The sequence below is a fragment of the Pan troglodytes genome, chromosome 13 (genome assembly GCF_028858775.2).
Source record: "Pan troglodytes isolate AG18354 chromosome 13, NHGRI_mPanTro3-v2.0_pri, whole genome shotgun sequence".
NCBI classification, from domain to species: Eukaryota; Metazoa; Chordata; class Mammalia; order Primates; family Hominidae; genus Pan; species Pan troglodytes.
Genome location: NC_072411.2, coordinates 28,261,640 through 28,277,314, shown reverse-complemented (window position 1 = coordinate 28,277,314; position 15,675 = coordinate 28,261,640). Strand labels below are relative to the sequence as shown.

The 15,675-nt window shown below is 53.4% G+C and overlaps 1 protein-coding gene across 5 annotated transcripts in view; it reads right to left on the bottom strand.

Moving 5' to 3' along the window:
• MYO7B (myosin VIIB) overlaps positions 1-15,675 on the bottom strand; it is a 103,598-nt gene that overhangs the window by 43,818 nt on the left and 44,105 nt on the right. For all 5 annotated transcript variants that reach the window (XR_010150015.1, XR_001716182.3, XM_016949685.2 and 2 more), the window contains exons 9-17: positions 15,170-15,323; positions 12,633-12,709; positions 11,445-11,564; positions 11,009-11,151; positions 9,123-9,333; positions 8,542-8,677; positions 4,897-5,060; positions 3,182-3,319; positions 464-616 (exon numbers count right to left, since the gene is read on the bottom strand). Coding sequence is in view for 3 of the 5 variants with exons in the window: in XM_016949685.2 (XP_016805174.2) it covers positions 464-616; positions 3,182-3,319; positions 4,897-5,060; positions 8,542-8,677; positions 9,123-9,333; positions 11,009-11,151; positions 11,445-11,564; positions 12,633-12,709; positions 15,170-15,323 (1,296 nt within the window). In the remaining 2 variants the exon portion in view is untranslated. The remainder of the gene's footprint in view (positions 1-463; positions 617-3,181; positions 3,320-4,896; positions 5,061-8,541; positions 8,678-9,122; positions 9,334-11,008; positions 11,152-11,444; positions 11,565-12,632; positions 12,710-15,169; positions 15,324-15,675) is intronic.

Here is a 15,675-nt window from a genome sequence, read left to right as displayed (position 1 = left end):
CAACGGGAACCTCGAATAGGGGTTGGGGTGAGGAGGGAACTCGGGGCCCGGGGCCTCCATGTGTTGTGGGACTCGGCCCAGGCCAGGCCCAGCCTCAGGATGGCTGAGGGTTCCAGACAGGACAGGAAGAACCTCGGGCCCCAGTAGCTTTCTAGCCACACCTCGGCTCCCTGACACGGTAGGAGAGAACGTGTCTGCTGTACAACTACAGACATGTTCCAGAAGGAACCGCTGCGGCCGCCAGCTCTCCCAGACCCCAGGGAAAGCCCCCTCACTTCCGCGGCGCTGGGAGAGGGAGAGGGCAGGGTGGGAGGAGGAGAGAGGGAGGAAGGACAGGGCTCATCGCAAGGCTGGGGCCGGGGAGGGCAGCGGGAGACCCCCTCGGTACTGGGGGCTGGAGGTGCCCAAGGCCGAGGGGAAGGCCGCGGATGGCCAGAGGTGCCCGTCCCCGAGGGGCGCTGACCTGCATCCGCATGGCGTTGGGCAGCAACACGCCGAACCTCTGCGAGAACTCCTCGAACGTGTAGCGGATGGGGAAGCCCGACTTGCGGATGTGCACGGTCTCCATCATGCCCGAGTATCGCAGCTGCCGCAGGCACAGCTCCCGGTCAAACAGCTGTGGGCGGACACCGGGCGCTGACCCAGCGCAAGCCCCACTTTTCAGCCACCCCCCTTCCCGGCACCCCACCATCGGGCACGGGCCCACAGCCAGAGGTCAGTGTGTCCAGCCCCCCGCCCCGCCCACCCCCACTGTCCTCCAGAGATGGAAGAACTAAACAAATGCGACTTCAGTAAGGCTACATTTTGAAGAGGGTAGTGCAAGTAGTTGAAAAACCCGTAGTGTTGTCAAGGAGATAAAAGTCGATAGCATGGAAACTGTGGCACCCACAGAAACACAGTACTCCCATCACTGTCCACTACTCGAAGCGCTGTGAATGTAAACGTCCTCTGCACATGCCCAGTTTAAAATGCTTTTTTTAAAAAAATTTTTTAAATTTTATTTATTTATTTTTTTGAGATGGAGTCTCGTTCTGTCGCTCAGGCTGGAGTGCAGTGGCACGATCTCGGCTCACTGCAACCTCTGCCTCCTGGGTGCAAGCGATTCTCCTGCCTCAGCCTCCCGAGTAGCTGGGATTACAGGCGTGTAGCACCACGCCCGGGTAAGTTTTGTGTTTTTAGTTAAAGACGGAGTTTCACCATGTTGGCCAGGCTGGTCTCCAACTCCTGAGCTCAAATGATCCGCCCGCCTTGGCGTCCCAGAGTGCTGGGATTACAGGCCTGAGCCACCGCGCCTGGCCCAGTTTAAAATGTTTTTAAGCACCCCTTGCCTACATAGGTCGGGGTGGAAAGCTGCCCCGCAGGCACTTGCAGTTTCATGGTGCCTCCCTCACAATAGTTAAATGAAAAAATAAATCTACTCAGAGGCAGAAAATATCCTAATCAACTTAGTCTCTCCCTCCCTGGAGATGGAGGTCAGAGTGAGACCTGGAGTGGCTGGGGCGGAGGAGTGGAGGGCCTTTGGCCCCAGGGAGCTGAGCCGTCTTTTGCTTTGAGGCGAGTGTGACTGGCAGAGAAATGGCATGATGTCCTTCCCTGGGGTGTCAGGCTTCAGCAGGGGTTCCAAGACTCTGCCATGGCTTGGATTCTAGAGAGCCCCTCTCCACCTACAAGCCAGGAGTCTCTGAGGGACCCTGGGGAACGCCCTCTGATGTGGCAAACCCACCAGCAGGCACTGTTACCCCACCTGCAGGGTCACAGCGCCAACTGCTGGTGGGGTCCAGGCCACACTGAGCTTAGCCTCGGGTAAGTGTTTAGCTGTGCTTCACTGACGATTTCCTATGGGCCTGGTGTTTCTCACTGAATCTTTACAACATTCCTACCTGGTGGGGGTGATTGGCTCCAACTTAAAGATGAGGTGCTGAGGCATAGGGTTTTGCTTCTAAGGGGCTGAGCCTGGGTTTGAACCCTGAGCAGCCACCAATGAGAGATATCCCAGCCAGAGGCACTCTTAACCCCCGAGCTTCAGCCTCAGGCCTGCCTGCCTGTCCTGCAACTCCCAGCTCCCAAGGTAGGCAGGGTCTGAACGAGCCAAGGGTCTCTGGGAGCCCAGCTACTTCTCCCAGCAGTTAAGGAACAAGATAGGTTATCTCTCATCTGCCTATTTTGCCTTCAAGGAAGATGCAACCTAGATTTCATAAGGCAAGCCCCATTTTATTTTTTTAGAGACAGGTCTTGCTCTGTCACCCAGGCTGAAGTGCAGTGGTGTGATCATAGTTCACTGCAGCCTTGACCTCCTGGGCTCAAGTGATCCTCCTCCCTCAGCCTCCTGAGTAGCTGAGACTACAGGCACATACCACCATACCTAGCTAATTTTTATACTTTTAAATTTTTTTGCAGAGATAAGGTCTTGCTATGTTGCCCAGGCTTGCCTCAAGCAATCCTCCCGCCTCAGCCTCCCAAAGTGCTGGGATTACAAGCATGAGCTACTGCACCCAGATCAAACTCAATTTCACATAGTTTTATTCTTTCCAAAAAGCATTTAATTTCATGTAATATTTTTATTCCCTTATGGGGATAAAACCATTTTATATTGTTTCAGCTGATGTCTCCTAGTTTGGGGAATCCCTGCATATGCGGCCTCTGGGTGGGACTCCCCACCCAATGGAGCAGGGACTCCGTTGTGGACAGGGAGTGTGGGCTCTCACCCCCTCACCGTCTCACAGCAGGTAAAGCTGACTGTCTGCAGGGCTTGGTGAAAGGAGTGGTGTCAGCCTCTAAAGTCCTATTACTGATTGCTGCCTTTGTTGAGTGTGGTTTACATATGGGACATGTACTGCAAACCTCATGTCCAACCCTCAGTGCATTCCTGCAGGCAGGAGCAAGTCTGACTTTACAGAAGGGAAAACTGAGGCTCACAGCAGCAAAGAGCCAGGCCAAGAACACACAGAAGATGCATGGCGGAGCTAAGGGAACTGAGGTCTCAGCAACCCAAAGCTCTGCAGGTCACTGACCTTCACATGACCTAGTCTGGTCACCTTACCCCAGTGTACTTATCTGTAAGGTAGGGGCAGTAACAGCTCTAACGCTAGCCAGGCCCTGGCAGAGGGAGTGACCACAACCCTAGAGGCCATCAGCCTCCTCCTCCTCCCTCCTTTGCTGTGCCCCAGCCTCCTGTCATTACCAGCGGCTTCTTATACTCATTAGGTTTGATGCAGCGGATGAAGTAAGGCTGGCAGTTGGTCAGGATTTTCATCAGCTGGTCCAGAGACTGTTTGAACTGGCTTCCTAAGGTGGAGGGCCGTTTATTTGAGTCTGCAGACTGTGAATGGAAGCACAGAGCACAAGTGGGTCTCAGGAGCCATGTCCTGGGACAGCTGACCCTGTAGGCCAGCAAGGGTTGCTGCCAAGGCCCCACAGGTGGGGTGGTGCATCTACCTATTCAAGAATCCACCCACCCACCCATCCATGTATCCATCCACCCACTCACCCATCCACCCACCCCTTCACCCATCCACTCACACACCTATCCATCCACCCACCCACCCATCCATCCACCCGCCCACCACCCATCCACCCACTCACCCATCCCTCCACCTACCCAGCACCCATCCACCCACCCACCCATGCGTCCATCCATTCACCCACCCACCCACCCATCCATCCTTCCATCCACTCACCAACCCACATAGCCACCCGCCCATCCATCTATCCATCCACCCTCTCACCCATCCACCCACCCACCCATCCACCCACCCATTCACCCATCCATTCACCCATCCACCCACTCATCCATCCACCCACGCACCACCCATCCACCCACTCACCCATCCATCTACCTACTCACCACCCATCCACCCACTCACCCATCCATCCACCTACTCACCACCCATCCACCCACTCACCCATCCACCCATGGCCCCACTAAGGCCATGCTCTCCACCCCTCTACCCAGGCGTGGCCCCCACCATCTACCCAGCACAAAGTCACTTCTCCTATCTAAACTCTGGACCCCCCAGATTCCCATTCCCACTCCAAACCCCCTTATATAAGCTGCCACATGCACCCACCCATGCACCCATTCATTCACCATTCCACCCACCCATCCATCCATCCACTCACCCATCCACACAGCCACCCACCCATCCATCTATCCATCCACCCACCCACCCATCCACCCACCCATCCATCCACTCACCCACCCACACAGCCACCTGCCCGTCCATCTATCCATCCACCCACTCACCCATCCACCCATCCATTCACCCATCCACCCACCCACCCGTCCATCCACTCACCCATCCACACAGCCACCCACCCATCCATCTATCCATTCACCCACTCACCCATCCACCCAACCATCGACACACCCATTCACCCATCCACTTACATACCCATCCACCCATCCACTCACCCACCCATCCATCCACCCACCCACCACCCAGCCACTCACTCACCCATCCATCCACCCATCCACTACCCATCCACCCACTCACCCATCTATCCACCCAACCACCCATTCACCCATCCATCCACTCACCCATGCATCCACTCATCCATCCATCCATCCAACCAACCAACCACACATCCATTTACCCATCCACTCACACACCCATCCACCCATCCACTCACCCACCCATCCATCCACCCACCCATCCATCCACCCACCCACCACCCATCCATCCACTCACCCATCCACCCACCCACTACCCATCCACCCACTCACCCATCTATCCACCCACCCACCCATTCACCCATCCATCCATCCATTGCAGGATTCCCAAGTGCCAACTGCATGCTGGGGACCCAGAGGTGAGTAAAACAGTCTTTCCTGTACATGTCTGTCTGGCCCTGTAGCCATCAGGGGCGAGAGACCCAGGAGGGTGCCTGGGAGCCCACCTTGAAGAGATGGTTTCCTGCCTTTGCCTGGCGGATGGTCCCATGGCCCAGCTTGGTCTCTGCTAACTCCAGGTTGAATATCTCCCTCAGAAACTTGTTTTTGGAGGAGTAAACCAGGGTGAGGATATCTGTGCTCAGCACGTCTCGGTTCTTCTCCAGGAAGCCTGTGGGGACACAGGGCCCACCCAGCATCCCAGCTTAGCCATCACTGCCCACCCATGGGGAAGAAGAGGGCAGTGTGGGGGAATACAGGATGCGTGGAGGAGCCCCCTCTTACAATGGCCCCACTAAGGCCATGCTCTCCACCCCTCTACCCAGGCATGGCCCCCACCATCTACCCAGCACAAAGTCACTTCTCCTATCTAAACTCTGGACCCCCCTAATTCCCATTCCCACTCCAAACCCCCTTATATAAGCTGCCACATCCTCCTGCCTCTGGGCAGATCCTACTAGGGCTAAGGCTCCTTCAGACTAAAAACAGATGCAGCCTCCAGAAATAGGAGAGGGGCAGTGTCAGGGGCTAAAATGTGTCCCCTAAAATTCATATGTTGGTGTCCTAACACCCTATACATCAGAACATGACTATGTGTGGACATAGGGCCTTTAAGGAGGGGATTAAAGTAAAATGAGGTCATTAGGAATGGCCCTAATCCAGTGTGACTAGTGTCATTATAAGAAGGGGAGATGAGGCTGGGTGTGGTGGCTCACACCTGTAATCCCAGCACTTTGGGAGGCCGAGGCAGGTGGATCACAAGGTCAGGAGTTCGAGACCAGCCTGACCAACATGGTGAAACCCTGTCTCTACTAAAAATACAAAAGTTAGCCAGGCATGGTGGCATGTGCCTGTAATCCCAGCTACTCAGGAGCCTGAGGCAGGAGAATCGCTTGAACCCCGGAGGCAGAGGTTGCAGTGAGCTGAGATCACACTATTGCACTCCAGCTTGGGTGACACAGTGAGACTCTGTCTCAAAAAAAAAAAAAAAAAAAAAAAAATGAAAGAAAGAAAGAAGGGGAGATGAGGACACAGACACACACAGAGGGAAAGAAGGCCATATGAGGACACAGAGAGAAGACAGCCATCTGCATACAAAGAAGAGAGGCCTCAGAAGGGATCAAACCTGCCAGCACCTTGATCTTGGACTTCCAGCCTCTAGAACTCTGAGACAATCATTTCTGTTGTTTAAGCCACTCAGTCTGTGGTGTTTGTTACTGCTGCCCTAGTGCCTAATACAGGCATGGCTCCAGGGGGTGAGAAGATCCCATGTCTCCCCTCCGGCCATGAGTAAGAATGGCCTAGCCCTGCAGTAGGGACAGAACCACACTGAGAAGGCACTGAAGATGAGCTGCTCCTCAAAGCCAGGCTCCATGAGGCCAGGGGCTGCACTGCTTGGTCTCTAAGGACGAACTCCCAAGGGCACGACCCTGACTTTCCTCTTTCACTTTCCTCCCCTTAAGTCACTCCAGCTTTTAGTGGTATGCTCTGTGCACACCTGCACAGCCTGCTGTGGATCTGGGGAGGAAGAGTCAAGAGTGGGAGAGGGAAGGGAGCCTGTTTCCCACCTCTTCCTGCAGGTGTCTGTGAAGGGAGCAGCACCAGGGGGGCTGCACTGGGTGCTGGGCGGGGGGTGGACACTCGGTGACACCTTGCACCCCTGAGGCTCAGGCAGGGCTCCCCACCAGGGGCAGGGAGCTCCCTGGATGTTTTCAGGGTGGGGAGGGTTGAGACACTCCTGGGTTCAGTCTCCCAACAGGCAGAGTAAGTGAAGCCGAGGTCATCAGCACAGCATGGTATCCAAAATAAAAAGAAGGCTTAGTTTTAATTAATATTTCTGCAACCAGAAGTCTAGAAAGAATCAACCTTAATCTTAGCATTATGTAAGTTTCCTGTCATTTGAAAAAATAAAACTCAGCCTTGAATTGCCCCATGGAGGATGGGCTCGGTATCTTCTTTGCGTCCCAGGACCCTGAAGGTCCGACTGGCTCCAGCCTCTCCCTTTTCCAAGAGCCCAAAGCCAGGATGTGGCAGGAACTATGAAGGAGCCACGGCACCTTTCCCTTTCTCCCCTGGCCTCCCAAAGCCTAGCCTGTTCTGACTAAATGATCACCCTCTACTCAAAAGAATCATCCCTGGATTCCTGTCCCCAGCTAAATAGACCAGAACACCTCCTCCTTCCTCCACATGAGGGGCAGAGAGTGACCCTCTGGCCACCCAGTTTTCCTGACCACAGCAGCCCATGGCCACCTTCCTCGTTTTTCTTCACACCCATAGGGTGACCACCACAGGCCTTCACTTCTTCAATCAAAACCATTACCGATCCTCTCTCAACATATCCCAAAATTAACTCAAAATGGGTCAAAGACCTAATGTAAAAACTAACACTAAAAAAATCTTAGGAGAAAACATAGGGATAAATCTTCATGATTTGTATTTGACCCTGGACTCTTAGATATGACACAAGCAAAGAAAGGAAAATAGATAAGTTGGACTTCTTCAAAATGAAAGCTTTTTGGGCCTCAAAGGACACCATCAAGCAGATGAAAAGACAATCCACAGAATGAGAAAAAAATTTAAAATCACCTATTAGGTACTTGTATCCAGAATATATAAAGAAGTCTTACAACTCGACAATGAAAAGACAACCCAATGAAAACACAGGCAGAGCATTTAAATAGACATCCCTCCAAAGAAGACGTGCAAATGGCCAAGAAGCATATGAAAAGGGGATCAACATCATTAGCCATTGGGAGATGCAGATGCAAATCACATTGAGACTTCAAACCCACTAGGGTAGCTATAATAACAAAGACAGACAATCACGTGTGTAGGGAAGGATGTGGAGGAACTGGAGTCCTCATACATTGCTAGTGGGAATGTAAAATCATACAGCCGCTTTGGAAAACAGTTTGGTGGTTCCTCAAACAGTTAAACATAGAGTTATCATATGACACAGCAATTCTGCTGCTAGGTAGATACCCAGGGGAAATGAAAACATATGCCCACACAAACACTTGTACATGGGTGTTCATAGCTGTGTTATTCATAATAGGCAAAAAGTGGAAAAAACCCAAATGTCCACCAACTGATGACGAGATAAACATTCCAGATAATGGAATGTTTTTCTGCAATAAAAAGACATGGAGCACTGACACGTGCTACAACGTAGATGAACCTTGAAAACATGATGCTAAGTGAAAGAAACCAGCCACAAAAGACCACGTATTATATGGTTCAATTTATGCAAAAAGTCAGAATAGGCAAATCCATAGAGACAGAAATTAGTTGTTGCCCAGGGCTGGGGGGAAATGGGAGTGATTGCTCATGAGGGGTTTCTTTTAGGGGTGGTGAAAAAGTTCTAAAATTGTGGCAATCATTAATATACTCTGAATATATTACAGTCAAGTCGTACACTTAAAATAGGTAAATAACATGGTATGTGAATTATGTCTCAACAGAGTTATTACCAGAAACAAAACAAAACATGCCCGGTCCACTGCATTTTCTTTCTCCAGTAGAAGCCATACTACTCATCCCTCTGCCCCATTGCTAGAGCTGCAAAATAGCCTCATCCTCTGAGCCTGCTTTCCATGGTCTCCCTGGAACCCGGTCCAGATTTGGAAGGGGCATGAGAGGAGAGCTGCACCCACCTTCTGCTTGGTAGTACACCTCGCCGGCAAAATGGGCAATGCCAAATCTGGCATCGTGGATGTTCTTGGGCTGTAGGAAGGCCTTGTTGTTGGCGTGGACGCTGTTCAGTTTTTGCAGCATGGTGAGATCTGTCCCCTGGAAGAACCCAGACATCCTGTGGGCTGAGGTCCCAGAGTCCAGCCATGGGGAGGTGAGGCTCAGGGACTTCCTCATGGAGGCAAAGAGATCTGGGCTCAGAATGATTGAGGGCCTCTGTACAGACAGGAAACTAATGCCCAGGGGTCAGTGACTTGTTGCAGGGAGTGAGGGCTGAGCTGGGAGCACAGGCCGGGTCTGCCGCCCTCCACCACCAGCTCTTCTTCTCCACCCTCTGAACTACTGTCTGAGGACCCCAGCAGTCAGAGAAGTGGGCCTTGGAGAGGAGGGTCTGTCTGGTTAGGCTGAGGCTCTTCTGCTTATTCCTGGCAGAGGTTTTAGTGACTCTCAGAACAAGTGGCCCACCCAAATGGAGTTTCCCAGCCTCCAAGAGGAGACCCATAGCAGGGCCTCCACCAGAAGGTCGGCAGGCCCGAACACACACCTGCGGGAAGCGGCTTTCTTCGTCCAAGAGGGAGATGATGCTCATGGGCTTGAGGGCCAGCAGGTCCAGGGTGGGCCGATTGTCGGTGTAGTGGATATAGTCCCAGGAGATGTTCTCCGAGCGGTACTCCTCTTGCTCCATGGTGAACACGTGCTGCACAAAGAACTGCTGCAGGTGCTCGTTGGCGAAGTTGATGCAGAGCTGCTCGAAGCTGTGGAGGCAAGGTCACTGCCCAGGGGTGGAGTGGGGCCAGCTGAGTCCCCGCTGCAGCAGGCTGGAGCCATAGGATCACCAGCCATCTGCACACAGCTGCATACAGATATGCCCACAGATGCACACCTCGTGTACACAGAGATGCACACTCAGTCCTGCACACTCTCTCTCCTCTGTCTGCCTCCATCACCGTCACCTTCTCCACCCCACGGCAAAAAGACAAAGAAACGAGGAGGCTCAGCATATCATCAAGTCCTCGCCTTCAGCTTCTCACAGCCCCCTGCCGGGTCCTCTGCCAGGCCTGCCCACCTGACACTGAAACAATTCTTGTGGTCTGAGTGCACACCAGCAGCCCTACCCGTGAGCCTTGGTATTGAGACAAGCTTCCAGAGACCCAGCATTGACTGCTGGGCCCCTCTGCATCAACCAGGCATACGCCCTACTGCCCCTGTTCCCAGAACTCCAACCGGCACTTCCTCCTGCATTCCCTGCCTTGGGAAATGGCCCCTCCACCTACCACCCCTGGCTCAAGTCAGAAACCGAGGAGTTTCTGTCTCTGTCCCTCCTCTCCAGTTCCCATCAGTTGCCAAAGTCTGGCCCATGCTGTCTCCGATACCTGTCCCTCCCAGGGCCAGACGCCAATGATCCGAATCACACTTGAGCTCTCTATGCCTTAGAGAGTGCATTGGGCTAAGTTCTGCCAGCCCTGCCTCTCCCACCTGACTGCAGTGAGCAGGCCCCTGCCCTGCACCCCCGGCTGGCCCTGGGAGGGCTGAGATCCCAGCGTGCTTGCATGTGGAATGGCTTGTGTCTTGACAATCCTGGCTGTCCAAGGGGGGCCCTTCTAAATCACTCTCAGATCAGACAGGCCTTGGGCAGGGGCATGCAAGGTCAGGCTAGCCCCCTGGCTCCTCAGACAGGGCCCAGAGGAGCTCTGCTTCCTGGAGCCAGCGGTCCAGTCTCTGTCCCATCAAGCCCTTTCAGTGAGCTGGCTCAGGTAAGGTAAATTGCAAAGCTAGTGTTGTCAGCCTGCTTGTACCAGTCTTCATGGGACTCCTCTTGCTGGTGATAGTGCCCCTGAGCATCACCTGGCCTGGCCTGGCTCCGTTGCCTGGTCCCCTCACCACCTTTGTCTATCCGACCCCCAGCCTTCATCACAGTCATAGCTTGCAGCTATTTTCTGACCTGCCTCCTGGTTACAGCTCTCCAGCTTCTAGTCTGGGGTGCCAGAACACTGGGACACCAGGTCAGAGGAGTCCTGCTGTGCCTTACCCCACAAACTAAAAAGTCAGGGATGGTCTGCAAATGCTTCTAGCTTCCCCCACTACCTAAAATGATAAACCAGCCAGATGCAGATGAATCCATGTTATTGATTTCTGTTTCAACCCTGACCTCGTGTGATAATCCGCTCTGGCTCATGAGGACAGCAGGTGGCCCAAGAGGGGTGACAAATGCCGGGGCCTCAGCGCGGCTCTCAGGGACAGATTTTAGTTGTACGGCCTTCTCTAGATGGCAGGGGACAGCAGCCACCCCATGCAGAGCACACCGACCTGTTGGGACTCGCCAGGCCTGGGTGCAGGGTGACGGCTCCCCTCCAACTTGCCCCCTTCAAGAGGAGCTGCTTATCTTCTGTTTTCTGGAAGCAGTGGGGCTGGGATCTGAGATCTTCATACCTATTGTTCTCGAAATTTTCAAAGCCAAATATGTCCAGGAGGCCGATGGCCCTCCGCACATTTTTGGGGTCCTGGGCTGGTGGTGTGAAGATGGCGGCATTGATCTTCTTGACAATCCACAGGAAGAGGTGCCCATAGATGCCCTGGAGAGACACGGGGGTGGGAGATTCCTGGGCTTGGAGGCTCAGGAGGAGGCTACCTCCAAGTTCACCTGGAGAGGCCGAATGTCTTGGACCTACTGTGGATGTTATCCCTCCTTCAAAGGCAAGAAACCAGGGCCCAAGAGGCGGAGGAGTCCATGGTCACCAGGCAGGTGACTGGCAGAGTGGGGACCTGCCCAGGGCCCTCTGTTCCATCCTGCCCTCCACCGGCACAGCAAGAAGCAGAGCCGTGGTCAACAGATGGACATGTAAGCCCTGCTCTCTCAGCTCTGTACCTTGACAAAGGCATCCCTCCGGTCAGCAGCCTGGGCAATGTTCAGGGGCCTGGTGACAAATTCCCCTCGGATGAGGATGGTGTGCTTGATCAGACAGTCCCGGAGCTCCTGGTGCTGCACCTGGGGAGGCAGGTGGGGGCTGCATCGCACCTGTGGAGCAGGGCCTGGCCCAGCACTCTGACCTGCTTCTGCCAAGTCTTGTTCCCTCTCGTGACCAAGCACCTATGCCCACCGGAGGGTGGGCGCTGCCCGAGGCCAGGGCCAGGGCCCTGGGAGCTGTTAGGGAAGGATTCTCCAGCTCGGTGGGTCAAGCCCTCAGTGGGTCTCCTGGGGGCTGAGAAAGGGGCTGGCTCCCCCAGGCTGGCCTTGGAAAACCAGGGTGAGGGAGGGATCTGAGGCCAGACCTCAGGCATGTCCTGACTGAAATCAGTCCCGCCTGAAGGCTGAGAGCCTAAAGGAGCAAGAGAGTGTGCTGGGCCAGCCCTCCACTGGAGCTGACAAAACCCAGAGTTTCTGAGTACCCTTGAACCGAAAGAAGAATGTTAATAGCAAAAGGTACCTAATGTGATTGCTTGCTTTATGTATTTATTTCTTGCTCCTGATTCTATTAATTTTCCACCAGAACTGTCAATGGGGGTGACGTGGGGTGCTGCCATGTCCCCATTGCAGAGGTAGCCCCTCACTCAGGGCCTGCAGCCCTTCCTTTAAGCCAAGGCTGCATTTGGACTGGGGAACAACCGGGAAGGCTAATGGGATGGGCCCCGGACTCACTGGCACATTCCACTCTCCCAGAATAGTGCAAGCCCCGGAGAAGCCCTGCGGGGTGAGGGCACAGGGCAGGGCTGGTCTGATGGGTGGGTTGGGGTCCAAGTGGGGAGCCTAGGGACCTGACAGGGTGGAGGGCGAGGATACTGAAACAGGGCCACTGACAAGCAGGAGGAAATGGAGGGAAAGGGAGGGAACATTCATTAAAGCCAAACTGGCCATTCCGCTGCTCTGTTTGGCACTGCCCCACTCTGCGCCCACCCTCAGGCACCTGCAGTATACAGAAGGGAGGGGTTTGAGCCTAGGCCCTGGGAGAGGGGCGGGGGCCTGGGTAGGGTTATGAGAATCAGGTGTCAGGGGTCTGTCAGCCCAGGCCTCTGAGGCCCCCCACCAAAATGGAAGCTGTGGCCACAGCAGCCCTACCTCCAGTAACTTCATCACGGTGGGAAAGGCGGGCGTCTCCATCACGTCTGAGGCGTCCAGGTTCTCGAAGACCGAAGCTAGAGAGAGAAGCAGGAATCCTGAGTTGGAAAGCAGCCTGGAGCGATGGGAGCCAGGTCCCGACTGGCCCGGGCCCATGGCAGCCCCAGATCCACTCAGGAGGACAGCTGCCCCGGCGTGAGCCACGGCCTGTCCCAGTGTCCTCTCTTTGAGGGAGCCAACAGCCCCATGACCATGGGTCATTCACACCTTAGCTGTTGATGAACGTGGCAGACCACTTCCTCTTGAGGAGACCAGGGCCCTGGGTCGAAGGGAAGTTTAAAGAAAGGTGGGCTTATTTGGAGGGAGAAGTCTGACTTGGGAAACACAGCAGACACTGGCACTGGAGAGATGAGCCATCAGGCCCCTCAGTCCATGCTGCTGGGTGTGGAAACTCGGACATTTCGTTATTTATTCAGTCACAGGAAGCAAAGCACTAATGGAGCTCCAGCTGTAAGCCAGGCCTGGCTCTATTGCAACCGTCTCCTGACTGGCCTCCCAGCTTCCAGTTCCTCCTCTTCAACCAACGTCCAGCTTAGGACGTGCCAGGCTGGTGGGGGACGGGACCTTTGGGTATCTTTGTTTTTGCTTTTTTTCTTTTTTAAACTGAAAAAAAATTGGAGATAAAATATACAGATAAAGAAGTGCATAAAACACAAAGCTGTGTTGTAAAGAATAAAGTCAGCACCACGTAACCACGCTAAAGCCAAATCTAGGCTCTGCCAGCACCCACAACCCTCCAAGGTCCTTGCGGGCTGAGACTGTGTCCCTCTCCTCCGGAGGTAAGCACCCTCCCAACTTCTAACTTCCTAGCTTTTTATTCCCTACATAGAGTCCCTAAACAGCATTTAATGTGCCTGCTTTTAAATGTTATGTTAGTGGGCCAGGCGCAGTGGCTTGTGTCTGTAATCCCAGCACTTTGGGAGGCTGAAGCAGAAGGATCACCTGAGGTTGGGAGTTCGAGACCAGCCTGACCAATATGGTGAAACCCCATCTTTACTAAAAATACAAAATTAGCCAGGCTGTGGTGGCAGACCCCTGTAATCCCAGCTACTCAGGAGGCTGAGGTGGGAGAATCGCTTGAACCCGGGAGGTGGAGTTTGCAGTGAGTCGAGATCCCACCACTGCACTCCAGCCTGGACAACAAAGCAAGACCCTGTCTCAAAAACAAACAAACAAACAAATGTTATGTTAGTGGATCTGTCTGCGTTCTCTTGTGCCTGCTTCACTTCCTCAGCATCATGTTTCTGATGCTGTCCCAGGCCCCGCTGCCCACCTCCGGTTAGCACCCACCTTTCCCTGGCCGAAGTGTGCAGTCTGGCTGGTAGACGACAGATCAGCCCACCTGCAGCTCGCCTGGAAGCAATGTTCTCACACGGCGTGAGATGGTGGCCCAAGCTTTTGTTTTCTATACGGACACCCCATTGCTCTAGAACAGTTTATGAAAAGTCTATCCCTTCCCATTGCTTTGAGAATGGTCTCTCCTTAGTTCTAGAACCAGCCCTAATCTCTTCAAATATTGCCTCTGCCCCTTTCTCTCTCCTTTCCTTTAGGACTCCGATGAAAGGTGTGCTCCCTCTGCCACGGTGTCCTCCCTGTCTCCACCTTCTCTCTGACATTTCCCGCCATTCCTCTCTCCATGCTGTACTCAGTTTCTCCTGACTTTCCCTCCAGCTCACATATTCCATCTCCTAGACAGGCACAGAATCCCTTAAACCATCCATTGGGTTCTTCCTTTTGTTTATTGTTTTTTTTTTTTTTAAATTTTAGAATGGAATTTCTATGTGGTTCGTTTATAAATCTATAATGTCTTTAAAGTTTCCCATTCGCTGTCTAAATTTTCAAGCTTGACTGCTTCTTTTCTTGAGCAAAATAAGCAGAACTTCTCTAGTCTGTGTCTAATAATTCCAACTTTGAAATCTTTGTGGATCGATTTCTACTATTTATTATTTCTGCCACTTCTTGTTCATGGTATCTCATTTCCTTGTTCCTATTTCTTCCTGGCTTCATGCTGGATGTTGTGTTTGAAAAACTACTCACAGGAATCATTTGTAATCTAACTTGCTGGTGCTTTCTTCCAGCGAGGACTGTCAGTAACTTCCGTTAGGTACTTGGGGGTGTTCACAGGTCAGGACAACTTAATCCCCAGACCGCCCCTTGCTCACAACCTGGTTTGCAAGTTCACAGGTGGATTTGTTTACTCTGGCTTACCTGAATCTTAAGGGGGAAGCCCTTTTGGGTCCCAGCTAAAAGTGAGAGATGATTGGCCGGTCTCCACCTGTGGAGAGCCTTAAGCTTTGACATTTTCCCCTTTGCCTCACGAGGCCTCCAAAATCACAGCTGAATTTTTTAGATATATTTTTCCAGGCCTGGGTTGGACCACAGGATCCTTCCTGTGAGAACCCCTAGAGATGCCTTCCTGCTCCTGTCCCCTTCCTTCTCCCTCCCCAAGGGTGCGGTTGGGGCAGAACCGGCATTACCCATGAACCCCACATTCCCCAGGTGGAGAATGGCAGCCAGCAGCTTGGTGACGTCCCAGCTTTCGGAGTCGGAGAACTGGAGGATCTTCATGGCCGAGCGGATGTGGGCGTAGTCCTTGGCGTCGTTGAGCCCCTCACAGGAAGTGCAGTTCCCCTGAGGGACAGGGCGCCTCAGTGAATGGGGCCATCCCCTGCCCCACCACCTCCCTCCTGGGACCAGCAAGGCTGAGACACTGCACTTCATAGGCAATGGGTGGACCACGTAGGGTCCACGCTCAGAAACTACACACAATTCTTTTCAGAGGCAGAATCATGACACAGTAGCCACAGCATGATCAGGCCTTGCCACCAGCACCAGCATTTGGCCACTGTGTGACCTTGGCCAAGTCACACTTCTTCTCTGATCCTCTATTTGTCGTTCGTCCCTACTCGAGCCTGCCTCGTCTCTCTGGGGGACACTGTGGGTTTGTTCCTTTAAGAAACACTTTCCATGGCTCGCCATGGGC